Source organism: Pseudorasbora parva, chromosome 3 (assembly GCF_024679245.1).
Source record: "Pseudorasbora parva isolate DD20220531a chromosome 3, ASM2467924v1, whole genome shotgun sequence".
NCBI classification, from domain to species: domain Eukaryota; kingdom Metazoa; phylum Chordata; class Actinopteri; order Cypriniformes; family Gobionidae; genus Pseudorasbora; species Pseudorasbora parva.
In genome coordinates, this window is record NC_090174.1 from 52,753,564 (window position 1) to 52,776,491 (window position 22,928).

Sequence of the window (22,928 nt, forward strand, 5' to 3'; positions counted from 1 at the left end):
CCAAGGTCTACAGGAGTAACCTACTGTTCTTAAAAAAAAAAAATCAAAATGTTATGATTGTACTAGGCGGAAGTATAGTTTTGACAGAAGCGGCTCGATCGTTTCCTGCACCAATTGTTTGACCCAGAAATGTGACTTGGTTTTTAGCAATTTGAGCTTTGTGAACGCTGCATTTGTTTCCTCTTTTCTGAAAATAGCCCAATGCTTTCAATTGAGTTTGATGTACCTCTTGATCTGTAGAGGCAATCAAAATATCATTGAATCATAGTAGACTGTTTGACTGGACATTCTGGGTCACACAAATCACATCTGACAGCCTCATGGTATATGGCTGCATGTAAGAGTGTAAGGATGTAAAAGTGTAAGAGTGCAAGATTGTAAGGGTACATAAAAGAATCCATTAGACATATCGATTACTGCAACAATCTTACAATCTAATGGTAAGACATTACAAATTGTAGACTGATCTGCTACTAAGGAGGTCATTTTATCAATATGTTTATTGGCTACTCTGTAGTCTATGGTGAGTCTCCATGTACCATTGGAATTCTTAATGGGCTATATGGATGAGTTACAGGGCCTGTTAGTTTTAACTAGCACTTCTTGCTTCAGCATTTTTTTCTACAATAGGTTTAATTCCCTGTATAGCTTCATTTTTAATCAAATATTGTTTGGTTACAGGAGGTGGAGCTCCTGACTGGTTCTATGCCTGTCAAAAATCCACAATCATCTTCGTTGATGATTCTGTAAGAAAACATACTCAGGCGTTATTGCACTATTGGTAAAAACTTGTGCTGAGGACATTTTTATGCTAGCGGATTCTGAGGACACGTCTAAAGTTAGATGTACTTGACTAAGTAGATCCATGCCTGGAATTGCACCTGTATTTAATGGCACACATAGCAATTTTGTAGTCAGAGATTTCAGGCCTAACCGTACCTCTATGGACACGGTTTCATACAAAATATGTATGAATTCACATATTACACTAGTTAAAGAAAGTTGAATTTTCTTGTACAGAATGTTTAAACCTTCAGCCAATGTTGTAGGAATGACTGTAATTCTGCACCTGCATCAAGCAAAAAGTCAATCTCTTTCTTTTGCTAACTTTTTACAAACATTATTTTGTCATTGTGATGGATTATATGGGGAAAGGTAGCTACTCACAGCCCCAACAATTCGTTTTTTCCTGTTCTTTTTGTGCTTTTAGAGGAGCTTGATAGAGCTGCCCTAAAGTTTCAGTGTACCCTGGCAAAACTACTTCAGGATTGTAGGTGGGTTGAGAAGGAACAGAGTTATGCATCGTACTTGTATTTATATGTATTTATTTTACTATCTCGCAACTTCTTCCTACACTCTTTCTCACAGTGAACTGATTTTTCACAGTAGTTGCATTTGCCTTCTCTCTTATCAGTCAATCAATCAACTTTATTTATATAGCACTTTTACAATGACGATTGTTTCAAAGCAGCTTCACAGTGTTAAACAGGACAACATTGCAACAACATTTGATTTGGATAGTTTAATTTGGATAGTTTATAGAATTAAATATGACCAAATTAATACATTTTATTTGTATAATTAGTTGAATAACTTTGATCATAATTTTAGTGTCCCCAACTGAGCAAGCCAAGCCAAAGGCGACAGTGGCAAGGAACCAAAACTCCATCAGGGCATGATGGAGAAAAATAAACCTTGGGAGAAACCAGACTCAGTCGGGGTGCCAGTTCTCCTCTGGCTTATTATTAAACAGTGTATAATTATTACTCTGGCAACCTCGGAGGTCATAAATCATTCACACGTAAGAGACGGGTTCTTTTAGGATGGCGCGTTGATTACACAAGAATATGAATACTTGAAAGATCAGAGTTATTGCGCCAGAGACGGGTTTATTGAGGATGACGTAACGGTGAGGCAAATTTAGAGGAGACATCAACTAGGATTAGCTGGTCATGTCCAGACGCAGGTCCACCGTCCGATCCGGACACGGCCTGGATCCGGCCAATTGCAGTAAACCTCTGGATAAACAGAGAGACTAACATTAGTGTGGATGCCACTCTTTTTTTGATGTAACAAGTACATCAGGTGTTATGGGAAGTGTTCCCGGTTCTGGCTGACCTAGTTAATGCAGCCTAACAATAAGTCAATTGATTTGAATAATGAAAGTTAAACATTTTCTATGTGTATGCCATAGTAAAGAGATGCGATTTTAGTATTGATTTAAACTGACAGAGTGTGTCTGCCTCCCGAACAATGCTAGGAAGACTGTTCCAGAGTTTAGGTGCTAAATAGGAAAAGGATCGACCGCCTGCAGTTGATTTAGATATTCTAGGTATTATCAACTGGCCGGAGTTTTGAGACCGCAATAGATGTGATGGAGTATAATGTGTTAAGAGCTCGCTTAAGTACCGGGGAGCTAAACCATTTAGTGTTTTATAAGTAATAAGCAAGATTTTAGGCCTCTTAGGCCATCATTATCTCATTCTCCAATACATAATTATGTTATTTCCTCTGTATATTCATTCCTGATTAAAGAGATACTCCACAAGACAAAATGACCGTTTATACAAATTGCCACATTCAAAAATGTACATAACCTTGAATCTTGATTGTCTGTTTTGACCTGGATGATCACCACAGTTTTCATGTTAAGTCATTTGTTTAGGTAATTGCTACTATTTTTCTCACAACTAACAATTTAAAATGATCTCTCACAATTCTGACTTATTTTATAAGAATTGTGAAATATAAACTTACAATTGTGAGTTATAATGTACAATTATTGGGGGGGCTGACAGAATTGCGTTGTAAAAAAAAATGTAATCGTGACTTTTTACCTCAGTTTATAGAACACAATTCTGACTTTATGACTCGCAATTGTGAGAGAAAAAAGTCTGAATGGTGAGAAGTCACTATTACCTTTTTTATATGTAGTGGGAAAAAAACAAGTAGGCCTACAATACATGGGGGTGAAAACTTTTGAATAAAATTATGTGTAGATTTTTTTATGTCAAGGCAGGTCGCAATTGCAAATGGACACAATTTGCTAGTTTACCCATCGTTGTTGGCATTTTCTAATTTTGTTTAAAAATCTTTTTATTTTATTTAGTAAGCTACTGCTGTGACAGATCTGCCAGGCACACTCACCAGCCAATCACAGTGCACACCATCCCCTGAGTACTAACCACACATACCTGCACCTCATCACCTCCCTCAGTGTTCAGTCTTGTTTATACGTTGGTAACTCTCTTAAACTCCTCCTAGTCTGATTTCCAACAATTCTCTGTGTTCTCCACTACAGCGTTTCCCATTGTTCAGTCTCCAATGTCTCCTTTTGGTAATTCTCCATCTCCATCCACAATCTCCTAGACCTGTAGGGCAAAGATCATCATTAGCATCTTCATCAGCACAGTTAAAGTATCTTCAACCTGCTTACTTACCATCCACAATTCTTTAGCTTCTGTTGTTGTCAATAAACTCCCTTCATAGCGATATTCTGTGTTCTGAGTCCATAACAACTGCCCTTCTGAAGCTAATAAGACAAAATTAATCAAATTTATCATTCATCCAATTTCAAAAGTTTACACACCCCAGATCTTAATCTTTCATATTGCCTTCTTGAGCATCAATATTTTTCCTCTAAGATTTTCTTCATTTTTTGCTTCAAGAAATGTTGTGGAAAGAGAAAAACCAAGTCCTATGTTTTATTACCTTATTAGGATTCTAAAGTATTTAGATTAAGTTACAAAATTGTGTGACCTAATGAAAAATATTACAAACTGCTTTTTAAAGCATGTATTTTGTAATCTGTAATGAAATACATTTTAAGAGTAACCTTCCAAACACTCTTAACCATGGATAACTTATTTATTCCAGCTGTCAGTCGGGCTTTTGGACCGAGTGACTATGAGGTCATTACTTTGCTTACATTTAAAAAAGGAAATATAAAAACTATTAAAAATCTTCAGACAAGGCCAGATGGGGAGAGAATCTTAATAGATTCTGAATTGCATTGAAAGGCGTGTCAGAATCCGTTAAATAAGACGGCTCAATTCAATTATGCTATTAATGTTTCATTTTCTCTAATTAATAGAGCATACCGAGTGTATGCTGTGAGGATTTGTAATTGATTTGTTCTGAGGTAGGGCAGAAAACTGCTGCCATTTAAACTGAAAGCTATATGAGAATGACTATCTAGTAATTTACAGTGCCCTTGTGAGCAATGCGCCTCGGTCACACAGATGACTCTTCAGTTCTTGCTGAGACAAAGATCGATACAGAACACTGAGGATATTTACCTCCTCGCTTCTCAGCATGTCTCCCTCGATTGTTTTATTACTTGCAGAAAACTCAACAGCTTAGCACCATAGGACGTAACTCCAGCTCCGTCAGGCTGTTGTGAAGTCCTTAATGGCAGGGGTAGCCATGTTGGTGGTAATATTCCAGTTTCATTCACAGTTGAACTCTTAATTAAGAACATAGAAAACCTTACAGTATGGTCATAAAGTCTCTGAAATATATTTTCAAGTTTGTCAGTACAGTTCAATGGTTAGATAATTACATCGTATTTTAATGTTTAATTGTTTTGATGTATGCCCCAAGCTTGTGTGAAAAATTGATTAGCACTTCCATTAAAACATCAGTTTAAAAACAATGGAAACAGACAACAATAAGTGCACTGTAAAAAATATTTACAAAAAAGTTACCTGGTTGCCTTAAAACCTTTATTAAAATATTATTAAAAGATTTTGTAAGCATATTGGGTAATTGTGTGTTTTATTTTTGATGATGCAATGAAACATGCCAAATACCAAAAAACTTGCTATTTTCATGATTTATCCATTTTTTAAATATGGTTCAGATACAATAATATTTTGAGTTTCTATTTATTAAACAAATTTCCTTCATTGTATCAACTCAAATTTTTAATTTCAATAAACTCAACATTTTAAGGCAACCAGGTTACTTACTTTTTAAGTTAAACCAACAAAAAACAACTTTTTTTTTCTTTCTTTTTTACATTGTGCTGTAAGGTCATGGTTTTAAATTTCAGCTTTTCAATTAACTTTCCCTCAGAGTGCTGTTCTTTCTGTTACATATTATATTAGATATTCTGTGTTACATAGTCTATTCTATATGTGTCTATTCTTGTTTTAAAAAAAACTGCTCAAGCTCAAAGAACAAGATTTTTCTCGATCATAATTAATTACTATTTCACTCTGATTAATATCATAGGCGTTCATATTTAAAGGCTCAGTCCACTCAACCTCATGCCGTTCCAAACCTATATGGCTTTATTTCGTCTGTTGAACACAATAAAATATATTTTGAAGAATGTTTGTAACTACACCGACTAGGTTTCCAAAAAATATATAATCTTTTGTCTTCGGCAGAAAAAAAAGAAATGTACACAGGCTTGAAATGACATGAAGGTGAGTAAATGATAACAGAATTTTCATTTTTGGAGAACTACAGCACCGTATTGATATTCCTTAAGCATTCTGAGAAGGGTATAGCTGAAGTATGGAGATATCCAAATCAGGGTAGCTCAAGATGTTTGCTCTTAACCCTTCGAAAAACAAATTAAAGGATTAGTTCACTTCAAAATGAAAAATGCATGACAATTTACTTACCCACACACCTTGCACATCTCTTTCTTTCTTCAGTGGAAAAGAAAAAGTGTTTTTCTCCACACAGTGGACATCTTTTGAAAAATGCTGGAAAAATGTAAAAAATGCTGAAGGTCCAAATCAATGTAGTTTAAAAGGGCTTCAGAGGCTCTGCACGATCCCAGGCGAGGAATAGGGTAACTCAAAAAAAATGATACGTTGGATTTACTTAACTTTTTTTGTCATCTGGTTCCACGTAACTCGGTTATGTTGAATTTAATTAACATTGTTTATTTCAGTAAGCTTTTTTTATGTAAGGTTATTTCAATGCCATTTAGTTGAATGAGGTTAACATTCTTAATTTTGTCCAAATTAATTATTATCATTATATCAAACAAAAACCATAACAAGTAACCCAGTGTAATTACAAATTTACAAATGTCATCTAACAAGAAAACCTTTTACAAAATCTTATTGGCTTGTCAGAAGATGGTTTTGTTACATCAGTGGCGTGCCCAAAGTAGTTGTTTTTTTATTATTAAAACAACTTTAATTGTTATTAGCAGGTCCTCACCCTGAGCACATGCTCTACATTTCAGTGGTAACCTCCAAAAACACTAACATATCTCTTCCACAACCAGGCCCAGCACAATATCTAACTATCTTTGGTTTATTGTTCAGTGGCGGAATCCATTTAGCTACACAAGTTTGTGGGCGTGGCTACAGAAGCAGGCGTACATATTTTCTTATGTTGAGGCGGCATATCAGCATACAATGACGTCCAGGGTTGGCATATTGTTAGCCTAATAGCATAATTGCCTAAGTCATCTAATTTCGTTGGGTAAGAGAAGCGTCACACGGTACTTTTTCACTGGCTCAAACACTCATCTCTCACATGGTGATTAGCGCAGTTTCGTGAGAATCTGACGTGCAGCTCTGTCACCTGGTGATCAAAAGGGGAAATTTCTATCCCCTCACGTTCCCATGACATTATATCAACTCTAAATCAGCTCCAAAATTGGCAGGATATTCTTATATCACGATGAACTTTTATTTTTTACTTTTATAACTTTTATAACTTTTCATGCATGCATGAGATACATCCAGCTTTCCTTCTGAAACTGACTGCACATTCCCATTAGCTTGACATCCTCTGGTTCTCAATTTCTTTTCATGAATGTATTTTATGATTGTTATCTCTGTTTTTTATATTATTGATTTAAATTGGCTTTACTGTGGTGTGTGCAATTTATGTTCACCCTCAGGTACTGTCTGCAACCAGCATAGCAAGCTGTGACAGCATGGCGGACGAACTAGCAGGCATGGAGATGTCGCAGGAGCTTTCCACACTCTATTTTAACAGCAGTCTCCTGAATGCTTACGCCAACCACAGTAACGTCACCAACCAAACCAGTATCACCTACTACCCATACTATCAGCACTCTCTGCCAGTGGCTGCCGGCCTGACCGTGGCCTACCTCTTCATCTTCCTGCTATGCATGGTGGGAAATGGCTTGGTATGTCTGATTGTGCTGGAGAACCGGCGGATGAGAACAGTCACAAACCTCTTCATCCTCAACCTTGCCATTAGTGATCTTCTGGTGGGCGTCTTCTGTATCCCGACAACCCTGGTGGACAACCTCATTACAGGTAAAACGCATCAGTACACTGACACAAACGTGTATGATAGAGAGAGAAACATAATCCTAATCCTGTTTTTTGCGTTGACCCATTCCTTAAGATAAAACCTTCTCCACCGCTCAAGGCTAAATTTATAAAGCACATATTTTAAGCATTTCTCCACAGAGAGTCTCTTTTATGATCGCAGTGAACCCTGAGGCCAATTAGCTCTTTTCCACTACATTACAGAGGCTTGTATCTCAATACCACAGTTCTAAGTATATTACTAATACTTATACAGCATTGGCCCATCCTTGCATTCACTGGCTGCAGCACATATGTCAGTTCTTATGTTTGTTCTTGCTATTGGACTGTGGCTTAGTAGAACAAAAAGTTATTATCAAATACTGGCTCTTTTAGCTTTGTTGCCGGTTGCTGTGTGTTCTTGCTCACCCTGAACATCATTGCCTGAAGTCGAATACATTATTTGGTAAGGCTTGAATAATGGCTTCAAAATAAATAACGAATTGTAATGAATAATAAGAAATATATTTTGTAGACAGTCACTCCTTCTGGATAACAGGTAAGCCTGGGGATTTATCTCTCAGAAAAGTTTTATCAAAACTAATATCAAGTGTATATATACTGAACTGCGCCACTGCACCTATGGTATGGCAACAAAGTTCCTTGCTTATTACGCAGGAATGAGATTATAGTTCCTACACTGTAAAAAAATTATTTAGAAAAAAAAGTTACCTGGTTGCCTTAAAATTTTGAGTTCATTGAGTTAATACAATGAACATTTTTTGAGATTCGACAACCTTTATTAAAAAATTATTAAAAGATTTTATAAGCATATTGGGTAATTGTGTGTTTTATTTCTGATGATGCAGTGAAACATGCCAAATAGTGCTATTTTCATAATTTATCACTTTTTTAATGTGGTTCAGATACAATAATAGTTTGAGTTTCTATTTATTAAACAAATTTCCTTCATTGTATCAACTCAAGTGTTTAATTTCAATAAACTCAAAATTTTAAGGCAACCAGGTAACTTACTTTTTTAAGTTAAACCAACAAAAACCAACAATTTTTTTTTACAGTGTATGATCTGCTGCTCTGCCTTCCGCTCTCACACACACACTGTCCGGGCGCCGCCACCTCCCTTCCACTCACGTCACTTTTTTAAAATCCTCTACAGCGCGTAACATGAGTCCCGCAAACAAGGCGCAGAGGAGCTTGTTTGTAATCGGAGGACAAATGGCTCCTTAGTTTCGAAATGGTTTGGGTACAAGGTGATCGCGTTGGAAAAAAGCATTTGTCTAGCATTAGAAGCACATTTGAAACATTGCCGCGGCTCATTTAAGAAATGACAGCTCCAAAGAGACGCTGCTTTACTTCGAGGTAGTGCTAACAATAATAAAGAAATATGATGTGCTGCTACTACTATATTTAAGCACTGTATCACGCAAGTTGCAACTTACATCTGTGCCCTTCTTTTTGGTGAAATGTTCCCACACTACTTTTCTTTGCACGCTTCATACTGTTGTCTGCCCTGGCTCTAACCTCGAGTGTTTTGGGGATGGACACAGGTGATACTTAGATTGATGGTGACACTTAGACGAAGGTGGATGATGGTGTAGACGATGATGATGATGATGATGATGGTTACAGTTGAGGGCTTCTAGGAAGGCCAGGTAGTCGATGATGGGATCGGTGCGAGACCAGACAGTGAGTGTAAAGGTGAGGCGTGTTTAAGTAGTGTAGACTGGTGATGGTGCACAGGTGATCAGAATACCGGGGATGGGGAACGAGTGGGTGTGGCAGTGTCTGATGGCTGTGAGTTTGTGACAATATGAGTGTCAGAATTAGGCGTGGCAAAATGGGTCGATAGTGCCACCTACAAAAATTCAGTTAAGCGCCATTCAAGCTATATTGCATATACAAGTATAAAATTCGGTAGACACATGTAAAAGCCCAATACCTACAAAAAAGACTAAGTGCAAAATCTAAAAACCCAACATGAAGTGAGCTATTTTGAATATTCTCATAAACTAATAATTTAGTTTTTGCCATTTCAAGTAGTACTTTACAACTTTACAACTCCTCCAAGAGATGTAATCAGATCAACATTATTTGTTACACACATTTAACAGCCCAATGCCTACAAAAATGTATCCTGGTACGAAATCTGAAAACCAACAGGAAGTCAGATATTTAACATTGTCTTTCCAAAATTGCTGCAAATTTTGCCATTTCCAGATGTTGTACTAAATTGAATCAGATAAACATCATATTTGATCAGTCTAATCTAAAGGCCTTTGCGATGGTAAATTGTAAAGATCTTGAGTTTTCCCTGGAGAAAACTTCCAGGTCTGTGTCGCCCTGATAAAATTTATTGTTTCACCACAAAAGAGAAAGTTGTTGTAAGTCAGGCATACAATGTCCAATTTGCCCCAAACCTTACATATTTGATAACAGTCCTGGCCTGAAGACATCTACATGCCAATATTTTGTTATAGTCAAAGTGCCACCTGCTGGAAGCAGGAAGTGTGGCACATTGAAGTGACTGCCATTTTTCTTCTATATTTACACACTTAAATGTATGTCGTCCACTATTCGCTGTTTTCCTGCTTGCTGTTTTAATTACTAATATAACTCTACGGTCAACTGTTAGTCGTAGTATAACAAAGTGCAAGCAGTTGGGAACAACAACAACTCAGGCATGAAGTGGCAGGCCATGTAAAATCACAGAGGGGGTCAGCGCACACTGAGGCGCACAGCGTGCAGAAGTCGATTAAAAGCAACTTTCTGCAGAGTCAATAGCTACAGACCGCTAAACTTCATGTGTCCTTCAGGTTAGCTCAAGAACAGTGAGTAGAGAATGGTACTTTCCTGACTGCATTGTGCCATGTGTAAAAATTGGTGGAGTAGGGATTATGGTATAGGGTTGTTTTTATCAGGGGTTGAGCTTGGCCCCTTAGTTCCAGTGAAAGGAAATCTTAATGCTTCACCATAACAAGACATTTTGGACAATTTCATGCTCCCAAGTTTGTGGGAACAGTTTGGGGATGGCCCCATCCTGTTGCACAAAGTAAGGTCCATGAAGACATGGATGAGTGAGTTTGGTGTGGAGGAACTTAAGTAGCTTGCACCTCAACCCGATAGAACACCCCTGCGAGACAGGCCTTCTTTTTTAGACATAATTTTAGGATGGAAAAAAAAGTTTAAATAATGGTTGTAAATATATATATTTTTTAAATAATGCAGTCGTGGGGATCACAATTGGATGTTGCAGAGGGGTTAGAGACGGGCGCTGCCTTATCTCTGCCCTCACCTGCTCCATCCAGCGGCTCTTCTCGGGGCATGGAAGCACGCATGGCGGTTTCTTCCCCCCCGAGAGAGTCGCCGGTGCTTCATCTGTCCAGCTCTGAGGAGGTGGACGTTGAAAGCATCGAGACTGAAGACTCGCCACTTCAGTCCCCTGCTAGTGAGGAGCTAGTTGAGGTTTTGACGCGAGCAGTGGCCAGATTAAACATCGACTGGCCCACTGAAAGATCTGAGGCAGGAAGAAAACGTCATAGTAAGCTAGACGAACGATTCCTGCCATCTCGCGCTTCAGAACCTCAGCGGCGGGGCCTGCCGTTCTTCCATGACTTGCACACCGAGGTGGCAAGATCATGGAGGAGACCGGCATCATATCGTGTTTTCAGCCCGCAGACTTCGGTCTACAGCAACATCAGCGGGCTGAAACAGAATGGTTATGGGGCGATGCCAAAGATCGAAGAGACGCTTGCGAGCCATCTCTCGCCTTCATCGGCATCGTCCCTTAAAGCCCCGACTTTACCCACCAGACCTTTAAAAACAACGTCGGCGTTGGTGGGTAAAGCGTACTCGGCAGCGGGTCAGGCAGCTGCATGCCTGCACACGATGGCTATCGTGCAGGCATATCAGGCTGACCTGCTGAGGGATCTGGACGGTAGCGATGTTGTGGGGGGAGATATTGTCGCTGAATTAAGAACATCAGCTGATTTAGCTCTCCGGGCCACCAAGGAGACGGCCAGATGTGTTGGCCGCTCCATGGCAGCATTGGTGGCCACGGAGAGACATTTATGGTTGAACCCCACAGACATCAAGGAGGGGGAGAAAGCCTTTCTGCTTGATGCGCCGCTTTCTCCTGGAGGCCTCTTCGGTGACGCAGTCCACTCTGTCACCGAGAGGTTCCAGGAGTCGAAAAAGCAAGCTGCGGCGCTCAAGCAGTTCCTCCCTCTCCGGGTCCAGGTCCCTGGGGCTGCTGCTGATAACACCAAGCAGCCCAAACCGAGTACGAGCTCCTCACACAGGGCTCAGCAAAAGCAGAGCGTCGCTGCCCGAGCTCCCCCTCAGCGCGGGGACGAGGGGCGGCGCTCTCAGACGAGGCCTTCGAGGGGCAGGGCTGATCTGCGGACAGTCCTGATCGCCAAGAAGGCCTCGTCGAAGCGTTCCTGACGCCAGAAGCGTCAGGACGCCGAGGGTGGTTTCCCCCGTAGGGAAACGGTGTTTACCCCTGCCAACGGTACCCGTTTCCCTACGGCACCCTCGGGGGGCCGCGCTGCCAACCCCGCCGCAGTGCCGGGGCGCAGTCGGTCTCCGCGGGCCACCCGAGGGTGGTCCGCACCCCCTTCGGGGGGCCCCCGAGCAGTCAAGTCAGTTGTTCCCTGCCGGTCCGCCGCTTCAGGGCACTGTGCTTGTTGCTCAAAATACACCAGAGGCCAGCCTCGAGAGGCTGGTTCCCTTAGTAGATTTTCTAGACGAGTGGAAACGTCTATCAAATATATCTCATTGGGTCCTGCAGATAATAGAAAAGGGGTACGCCATTCAATTCAGAAGTCGGCCACCTCCTTTCTGCGGTGTCCTACCCACAGAGGTGGGCCCGGAGCAGGCTCTGGTAATGGCACAGGAAGTAGAGACACTCCTGCAAAAAGGGGCTATAGAGAGGGTTCCCCCTCCCAGCAGGGAGTCTGGCTTTTACAGCCGTTACTTCATCGTGCCGAAGAAGGATGGGGGCTTACGCCCGATATTAGATCTGCGGCTATTGAATCGCTCGGTGGCCAAGCTCAAATTCAAGATGCTTACACTCAGACAGATTGTATCGCAGATCAAGTCGGAGGATTGGTTTGTCACCATAGACCTCAAAGATGCGTATTTTCATGTCTCCATCCTTCCACATCACAGGAAGTTCCTGAGGTTTGCCTTCGGGGGAGAGGCATACCAATATCGTGTACTTCCCTTTGGTCTAGCACTGTCACCCCGCACGTTCACAAAGGGTGTGGATGCAGCTCTGGCGCCGCTGCATCTGCAGGGCATCCGCATTCTGAACTATATCGACGACTGGCTGATTCTAGCGAATACAGAGCAGATGGCGGTTCAGCATCGAGATGCTGTTCTCGCCCATATGTCGAAGCTGGGGTTGAGGCTGAACGCCAAGAAGAGTGTGCTTTCTCCGGCTCAGAGAACCACTTTTCTAGGTGTGAACTGGGATTCGGTAATTATGCGGGCGCAATTATCGCCAACACGCATAGCATCAATCCTGGCAGCCGTCAAAGAGCAGAAGCTAGGCCGAGCCGTCACTGTGAAACAGTTCCAGAAACTGTTAGGTCTCATGGCAGCAGCGTCCAACGTGATACCTTTTGGCCTACTGTACATGAGGCCACTGCAGTGGTGGCTCAAGACAAAAGGGTTCTCCCCGAGGGGAAACCCGCTCCGCACGATCAAAGTCACGCGGCGATGCCTACGTGCTCTGGTCATGTGGAAAAACCCGGTGTTTTTATCTCAGGGTCCCGTGTTGGGGGCTCATGTTCGTCGCGTAACGCTAACGACAGACGCCTCTCTCACGGGCTGGGGGGCGACCATGAGTGGTCGCTCGTCCCAGGGTCTATGGCAGGAACATCAGCGGCACTGGCACATAAATCGGCTAGAGATGCTCGCAGTGTTTCTTGCATTGAAACAGTTCCTGCCCGACCTCAGGGGCCACCACGTACTAGTCAGGACAGACAACACGTCCGTGGTCGCCTATATAAATCACCAGGGGGGTCTGAGGTCTCGTCCGTTGGACAAATTGGCACATCGGATCCTCCTGTGGGCCCAAGGGAAATTGCTGTCAATCAGGGCAGTATATATCCCGGGGGCCCTGAATCAGGAAGCAGACAGCCTGTCGAGACAGGGGCCGAGGCCCGGGGAATGGAGACTCCACCCAGAGGTGGTGGAGCTCCTTTGGAAGGTTTATGGGAAAGCAGAAATAGACCTATTTGCTTCGGCGGAGAATTCCCACTGCCCGCAGTGGTTTTCTCTGACCCATCCGGCCCCGCTGGGGCTGGATGCCATGGTACAGGAGTGGCCGAGGCTGCCTCTGTACGCCTTCCCCCCGATTGTCCTGCTTCCAGGAGTTCTGGAGAGGGTACGCCGGGACGGGGCCCAGGTACTTCTAGTGGCTCCGAACTGGCCGACCCGAGTATGGTTTTCGGACCTGATATCTCTCCTGGAAGGCTCTCCGATGGAGATTCCGACCAGGAGGGATCTACTCTCTCAGGCGGGCGGGAGATTCCTGCACCCACGCCCGGAGATGTGGAAACTGTGGGCCTGGCCTCTGAGGGGGCTAGGCTCATAGAGGAAGGTCTCTCGGCCGAGGTCGTAGAGACCATCCTACACTCCAGAGCTCCGTCCACAAGGAAGCTGTACGCTTTGAAATGGAGACTTTTCTCAGCATGGTGCAGAGAACGCCAGTGGGACCCAGTTAACTGCCCGGTTGGTACAGTGCTGGAGTTCCTGCAGGCAAGGTTCTCGGCAGGGTTGACCCCCTCCACAATAAAGGTGTACGTGGCGGCCTTGGGTGCCTTCCACGTCCCTTTCGGTGGAGTGTCTTTGGGAAGACACCCTCTAATTACACGCTTCCTTCGTGGCACTCTAAAGGGGGTCGCACACCGGACGCGGAGCTCGGCGGCGCTCGGCGGCGCGCCACGTCTTTAAAATTCGAACACATTGTTTTCAATGAGTGTACGCACACCGGTGGCGGCATTCGGCGCCTGTCCGCGGCGACTCAGGAAGTTGTTCTAAATCCTGCCGCGCCACAGAGCGCCATTTCAAGGCTTTATATTAAAAGTATATTATCGTTAAGGTATACTGATTTCAACCTTTGCTACAAGACACATTTGTTTTACATTCTGAGTTCAACAGCTTGAATAAAGTCTAAACATATTTTGGGGAAATGTATAATAAACTTAGCCTTTTAAAATGTGCGCGTCCGGTGTGCGATACCTGAGACGCTGCGTGGCGCGCCGCCGAGCTCCGCGTCCGGTGTGCGACCCCCTTAAGGTTGAGGCCAGTTATGCACTCGAGGGTCCCAGCATGGGACTTGGCCATTGTTCTGAGGGGCTTGTCCGGACCACCGTTCGAACCTCTGGAGGAGGTTTCGGACAAGTTCCTCACCCTAAAAACCATCTTTCTGTTGGCCATTTCGTCTCTTAAAAGAATAGGAGATATTCAGTCCCTGTCAGTAGGGCCCTCATGTCTAGAGTTTGCGCCAGGGATGGTGAAAGCATTTCTGCATCCCAGGCCGGGTTATGTCCCCAAGGTTCCTACGAGCCCACGGGGCCCCATCACTCTACAAGCCTTCTGTCCTCCTCCGTTTAAGACGTCAGACCAGGAAAGGTTAAATCTGCTGTGTCCTGTGAGGGCACTGGATACATATGTCCACAGAGCTGCCCTGTGGAGAAAATCTGAACAATTATTTGTCTGTTTCGGACCCCCTAAGAAGGGGGCTCCAGTATCCAAGCAGAGGATGAGCAAGTGGGTGGTCGAGGCCATCTCACTTGCTTATGAAGCGGCCGGGCAGCCGTCTCCACTGGCTGTCCGGGCGCATTCAACCAGGGGTATGGCTGCTTCAAAAGCACTCTTGTCGGGGGCTTCCCTCCACGATATCTGCAACGCGGCCGGATGGTCGTCTCCGTTAACCTTCGTCAGGTTCTATGAACTACACCTGGCATCTACAGTAGGGGCACAGGTTCTCTCGTAACCGTGTGCGCTTCGGCTTCACACATACGAGACACTTGGTCCTATGGCGATGTGGGTATAAGCGTTCTCATAGCGTTTCGACGCAGCTCGAGTTCCCCAAAAGGGAACCTCTCAGGTTACGTATGTAACCCTAGTTCCCTGAGGGAACGAGACGCTGCGTCGCTTTGCCATACTCCCGGCGTGTCCGTGATCACTTACTTCAGGCTTTATCAGAAGTTAGTTCCTGTTTGTTTTCGCGGAAGTTTTATAGCTTCCGGTCGATGACGTCATCACGCCGACGATCGATCTTTTTTCCGATGGAATGGTTCTACAGGCGCTTCACGACGCATTAACGCAGAGGCGTTCTCACAGCGTTTTGACGCAGCGTCTCGTTCCCTCAGGGAACTAGGGTTACATACGTAACCTGAGACGTTCTGTATACTTTTATTTATATTGTTCCACTTGTATTATCTTGCTTTGTACTTCTCACAAAGAAAGATCTTGTGTACACAGAAAAGTTTGAGGAGAATTTTCTTTAACTCCTCTTATATTAAAGTTGCAGACTCCAGCTTAGACAGCCTGCTGATAAATGGAGAAGAATCATTCACTCTGCTTTCAGCAATTTTTCTATAGCTCTTCCGACTGAAAGAGTGTGTATGTGTGTGTGTGTGTGTGTGTGTGTGTGTGTGTGTGTGTGTGTGTGTGTGTGTGTGTGTGTGTGTTTTGAGCGGCCTGTGTGAAACAATTTATCTTGTCAATCATTACATTTTTTTCCCCTTTTGCTCCAAGGTTGGCCGTTCACGAACACAATCTGTAAGATGAGTGGTCTGGTGCAGGGCATGTCTGTGTCAGCCTCTGTGTTCACACTGGTGGCCATTGCAGTGGACAGGTCAGTGGTGTCATTTTTTGTCAAGAATTTTTTAAAATCCAATTAAAAAGAGAGATTAGAATTTTAATTATAAAACCTAAATTAGATATATAATATATTTAAAATGAAATAGACATTAAACAATGTTTTTTATGAAAATGTTTGAAATGAATATATGTACATACATAAATCAATCAGGCAAAATAGTATGACCAATTATATATTACATACACTCACCTAAAGGATTATTAGGAACACCTGTTCAATTTCTCATTAATCCAATTATCTAATCAACCAATCGCATGGCAGTTGTTTCAATGCATTTAGGGGTGTGGTCCTGGTCAAGACAATCTCCTGAACTCCAAACTGAATGTCAGAATAGGAAAGAAAGTTGATTTAAGCAATGTTGAGCGTGGCATGGTTGTTGGTACCAGACGGGCCGGTCTGAGTATTTCACAATCTGCTCAGTTACTGGGATTTCCATGCACAACTATTTCTAGGGTTTACAAAATTCTTCTTTTTCTTTCGGCTGTTCCCTTCAGGGATCGCCACAGCGAATCATCTGCCTCCATCCAGTCCTATCTTCTGTATCCTCTTCTCTCAGACCAACTACCTTCATGTCCTCCTTCACTACATCCATAAACCTCCTCTTTGGTCTTCCTCTTGACCTCCTGTCTGGTAGCTCTAACCTCAGCATCCTTTTACTGATATATTCACTCTCCCTCCTCTGAACATGTCCAAACAATCTCAACCTGGCCTCTCTAACATTGTCGCCAAAACATCTCACATGTGCTGTCCCTCTGATGTACTCATTCCTGATCCTACATTCTAAAAAATGCTGCATTGTTTTAACCCAATGTTGGGTCAAATATGGGCTAACCCAGCAATTGGGTTGTTATAACCCAGCGATTAGGTTGTTTTAATCCTGTGGTTGGGTTAAATATTTGCTTAAGAATTGGGTTGTTTTTTACTCAGAATTTTTTAGAGTGTATCCATCCTCATCACTCCCAAAGAGAACCTCAACATCTTCAGCTCTGCTACCTCTAGCTCTTCCTCCTGTCTTTTCCTCAGTGCAACTGTCTCCAAACCATACAACATCGCTGGTCTCACAACTGTCCTGTACACCTTTCCTTTCATTCTTGCTGGTACTCTTTTATGACCCTAAGTACTTAAAATCCTGCACGTTCTTTACCTCTTCTCCCTGTAACCTCACTGCTCCACTTGGTTCCCTCTCATTCACAAACATGTATTCTGTCCTACTGCGACTAACCTTCATTCCTCTTCTCTCCAGAGCAAACCTCCACCTCTCTAGACTTTCCTCCACCTGCTCCCTGCTCTCACTACAGATCACAATGTCTTCCGCAAACATCATAGTCCATGGAGTTTCCTGTCTGACCTCATCTGTCAGCCTGTCCATCACCACCGCAAACAAGAAGGGGCTCAGAGCCGATCCTTGATGCAGTCACACCTTCACCGTCAAGTCCTCTGTCTCACCTACGGCACACCTTACCACTGTCCTACTGCTCTCATACATATCCTGGACCACTCTAACATACTTCTCCACCGCTCCAGACCTCCTCATACAATACCACAGCTCCTCTCTAGGCACTCTGTCATACGCTTTCTCTAAATCCACAAAGACACAATGCAGCTCTTTCTGACCCTCTCTGTACTTCTCCATTAACATTCTCAAAGCAAATAATGCATCTGCATTGCTCTTTCTTGGCATGAAACCATACTGCTGCTCACAAATGTCCACTTCTCCCCTTAGCCTTGCTTCCACTACTCTTTCCCATAACTTCATTGTATGGCTCATCAGCTTAATACCTCTGTAGTTCACACAACTCTGCTTTTTAAAAATCGCTGATTAAAAATCGGCAACCAAAACACTTCTCCTCCATTCCTCAGGCATCCTCTCACTCTCAAAAACTTTGTTGAACAGCCTAGTTAAAAACTCTACTGCCATCTCTCCTAGACACTTCCATACCTCCACTGGTATGTCATCGGGACCAACTGCCTTTCCTCTCTTCATCTTCTTCAAAGCTCTCCTAACTTCGCCCTTGCTAATACTTTCTACTTCCTGGTCAACAATATTTGCCTCTACAACTCTTCTCTCCCTGTCATTTTCCTCATTCATCAGTTCCTCAAAGTACTCCTTCCATCTTTCCCTCACCCTCCTGTCACCTGTCAACACATTTCCATCTCTATCTTTAATCACTCTAACCTGGTGCACATCCTTTCTATCTCTATCCCTCTGCCTCACCAACCGAACACATCCCTCTCACCTTCCTTACTATCTAACCTTGCATACATGTCCTCATACGCTTTCTGTTTGGCCTTTGCCACCTCTATCTTAACCTCACGCTGCATCACCCTATATTCCTGTCTACTTTCCTCTGTCCTCTCACTGTCCCACTTCTTCCTAGCTAATCTCTTCCTCTGGATACTCTCCTGGACTTCATCATTCCACCACCAAGTCTCCTTGTCTTCTTTCCTCCTTCCAGATGACACGCCTGGTCTGATGAGTTTTGATTTCTGTTGAGACATTCAGATGGTAAAGTCAGAATTTGGCATAAACAGAATGAGAACATCGATCCATCATGCTTTGTTACCACTGTGCAGGCTGGTGGTTGTGGTGTAATGGTGTGGGGGATGTTTTCTTGGCACACTTTAGGCCCCTTAGTGCTGATTGGGCATCGTTTAAAGGCCTACCTGAGCATTGTTTCTGACCATGTCCATCCCTTTATGACCACCATGTACCCATCCTCTGATGGCTACTTCCAGCAGGATAATGCACCATGTCACAAAGCTCAAATCATTTCAAATTGGTTTCTTGAACATGAGAATGAGTTCACTGTACTAAAATGGCCCCCACAGTCACCAGATCTCAACCCAATAGAGTATCTTTGGAAAGTGGTGGAACGGGAGCTTCATGCCCTGGATGTGCATCCCACAAATCTCCATCAACTACAAGATGCTATCCTATCAATATGGGCCAAAATTTCAGCACCTTGTTGAATCAATGCCACGTAGAATCAAGGCAGTTCTGAATGCGAAAGAGGGTCAAACACAGCATTAGTATGGTGTTCCTAATAATCCTTTAGGTGAGTGTATATATTCTCTTTGATGGAAAATTGTGTCCAGATTTTGACTGGTAGACACACACACACACACACACACACACACACACACACACACACACACACACACACACACACACACACACAAATCAGGCATAACATTCACAGGTGAAGTGAATAACACCTATTTACCCCATTATCACAGCACCTGTTAGTGGGTGGGATATAAGTGAACATTTTGTCCTCAGATTTGATATGTTAGAAGCTGGAAAAAATGGGCAAGCGTAGGGTTTTTATCAAGTTTGACAAGGGCCAAATTGTGATGGCTAGACGACTGGGTCAGAGCATCTCAAAAACTGCAGCTCTTGTGGGGATTTTCTGGTCTGCAGTGGTCAGTATCTATAAAAAGTGGTCCAAGAAAAGAACAGTGGTTAACTGGCAACAGGGTCATGTCCAGCCAAGGCTAATTGATGCATGTGGGGAGCAAGCGAAGGTAGACCCATGTGTTCTGATCAAACAAATGAGCTACTGTAGCTCAGATTGCACAATAAGTTAATGCTAGTTCTGATAGAAAGGTGTCAGAATACACAGTGCATCGCAGTTTGTTGCTTATGGGGCTGCATAGCAGCAGACCAGTCAGGGTGCACATGCTGACCCGTCTACTACCAAAAGGGCCAACAATGGGCATGTGAGCATCAAAGAACTGGACCATGGAGCAGTGGAAGAAGGTGGTTTGGTCTGATGGATCACATTTTCTTTTACATCACGTGGATGGCCAGGTGCATGTGCATCGCTTACCTGGGGAACACATGGAACTAGGATGAAGCAAGCCTGTAGAGGTAGTGTGGTGTTTTAGGCAATGTTCTGCTGGGAAACCTTGGGTCCTGCCATCCATGTGGATGTTACTTTGACACATACCACCTACGTAAGCATTGCTGCAGACCATGTACACCCTTTCATGGAAACGGTATTCCCTGGTGGCTTTGGCCTCTTTCAGCAGGATAATGCGCCCTGCCACAAAGCAAAAATGGTTCAGGAATGATTTGGGGACCACAACAATGAGTTAGAGGTGTTGACTTGACCTCCAAATTCCCTAGATCTCAAAAGATGGACCAACACAATATTAGGTCATAATATTATGCCTGATACACACTTAAATGGCCATTTTAATGGCATTTTTCAAAAATACAATAAATACCCACTGCTGTGATTGGTGAAATTATATATATATATATATTTTTATTTTTTTATTTGAGAAGGCCAGAGTATTTATCGATATACGTATTGCTTTCTTAAAAGATGACGACAGTACAACACTAGCTACACATTGTGTATTGGTTTATAATAGGAATGGTAACATAAGCTACACCAACATATATTCAAATTGACCACTTTCTTATATATTAACATACCAGTCAAGAAAATATTGTAAATCAGTGTACATACTGATTTGATTAGCAGCACTCATTTGACATGGTTTCCTAACAGTGTTAAATGTTGGTTTGACATTCATTACAAACACATGTAAAGATTATAAATAAATGTTCCAGCTGATGGAAAAATACACGGCTTTCAATACAAGATATTTAGAAAAATCATCAGCATGTTAAGAATAATTAAGAAAAGAATCCACTTTTTTAATCGCTCAGATATGCTAAAAATAAATCATGCTTTTCTAATAGTTTGATTTTGGAAGGATAGACATAGTTTTTGGAGGTGCAGTTTTTCAACATCCAGGGTCAGAACAACAGACAAAGACAATGCCTCCTTGATTTACATATGCATATTTAGGGATATATATATAGAAAAATTGTAATGTCATTAATGGGGCCATTTTAAATCCTTGCATTTCAGAAGGGTGGAAAACAAATGATCAAATTTTAAACTGGAGAGTTCGTTTGGGGGTACTTGGAACTATGCTTTTGTTGTAGAATAACCTCTTACATGTGTAAATATAAAGGATGTTTAGATTTTCAGTTTCATTACCGCTTTAAATAAAGACATTATGTTTTAAGATAAATACAATAAAAGAAGTGATAATAAGAAGAAAACCTTTCTAATGTGAGAGAAAGAAAATAACTATAGAAAAGGGCAGAAACTATAGAAAATTACATTGGTATTAAAGTTATGCCTGATGGATTTATTCCAGCTGTGAAGAGCTCTATTCCAATCTCCTCCAGGTTCCGTTGCATTGTGTACCCTTTCCAACCTAAACTTACCCTACTGGTTGCCAAGGTGACCATAGTGATGATCTGGGTGCTTGCAGTGGTGATTATGTGTCCGTCGGCTGTGACGTTAACAGTGGAAAGAGTGGAGGATCATTACATGGTCCACAATGAAGACTACAACCACACATACCCACTTTTCTCATGCTTTGAGAACTGGGCAAAGCCACAGATGAGAAAAATCTACACCACTGTCCTGTTTGCACACATTTACCTTATTCCCCTCACCTTGATCACGCTTATGTATGGACGTATCGGAATCAAACTCTACACCACCTCTGTGTTCTCTGGGAATGATCAGCACGAAAGCGGACAGTCTCACGCCTCCCCTCCGGCCCCTGGAGCCCAGCAGGAAGGCCGGCCTCTCATTTCCCAAAAGAAGATAAAAGTGATCAAGATGCTGAGCGTCGTGGCCCTGTTATTCACACTCTCCTGGCTACCTCTGTGGACCCTGATGCTCCTCACGGACTACGGAGGTCTGAACGAAGACGAATTGGGGCTGCTGAGCGGCTACGTGTTCCCATTCGCTCACTGGTTAGCCTTCTCTAACTCCAGCGTCAATCCCATCATCTACGGGTACTACAATGAGAACTTTAAGAGGGGCTTTCAGGCGGTGTGCAGCACACATTCATGCTGTTGCAAGGGAATGTCGGTGAGGAGCGGAATGCAACGGAAAACAAGAGGCGACGTAAGAGATCCTGCGGTCAACTCCAATCCTTTGAATTTCACTGCAAGGAACCGGATCTACAATGATGGTGATCTGAAGAACTCCGGGACGTGCCTGGAGTTGGAGAACAGGAGAACTGGACGGCTCTGTAATAACTCGGTCTGCTCCAATGAGACCGGCTCCAGTGTGGGATCTGGGATAAAAGGGGTCACAAACCAAAAAGTCTTTCAGATGGGGGAGCCAGAAAGTCCTATCAAAGTGGGTAAAAACCAGGCCTGGGATGAGTAGATGGATTATTTATGCGATTACCAGACTGTGTGTCCACAGACCTGTGTAAATTGAGATCTGAAATGTGAGATCTGAAAAGTGAGATCAAGTCAGTCATAAAGTACTAATCTCTTCAGAGAATTTATGTGAAAACATTTGGAAAAGGGAATAATTCCCTTCTTAAAGTCTGAATGTACAATTTTTTTGTACAAGGATCTTGGACTTAAAATTCTCAATCTCTATTTTGTCTCCTGGAAAGAGATGTTAAATATTATGTCATATTTATTTTTCTTAGCAAACGTTAGCTTTTCGACAGAATTATATTTAACATTTAAAAGATTTGAATGACTTTAATTCATGCCAAAAAAGTCACAAAGTCCATCTAGTCCAAGCGTTTAACAGGAAAATCTGTGGGATAATTGGTAACAGAATCAATTTAATTTTAATCTTGTATTTAACATTTGATATTTGAATTGGAGTCAGTGAAATGGCATTTAAGCCTAGCAGTTTTTCTTAGATCAGGCAACAAGCTGTGATCGCTGCTGTGTTTATCTTCTCTCAAGA

At 42.7% G+C, this 22,928-nt stretch overlaps 1 protein-coding gene across 1 annotated transcript in view; it reads left to right on the forward strand.

Annotated features, from left to right (window-relative positions):
• The window catches only part of npffr1l2 (neuropeptide FF receptor 1 like 2), a 32,932-nt gene extending 10,547 nt beyond the window's left edge, over window positions 1-22,385 (forward strand). Inside the window, exons 2-4 of the mRNA XM_067439458.1 lie at window positions 6,875-7,259; window positions 16,047-16,146; window positions 21,386-22,385. Of these exons, the coding sequence (XP_067295559.1) occupies window positions 6,911-7,259; window positions 16,047-16,146; window positions 21,386-22,385 (1,449 nt within the window). The 5' untranslated portion in view covers window positions 6,875-6,910. The remainder of the gene's footprint in view (window positions 1-6,874; window positions 7,260-16,046; window positions 16,147-21,385) is intronic.
• Window positions 22,386-22,928: the final 543 nt, after the last annotated feature.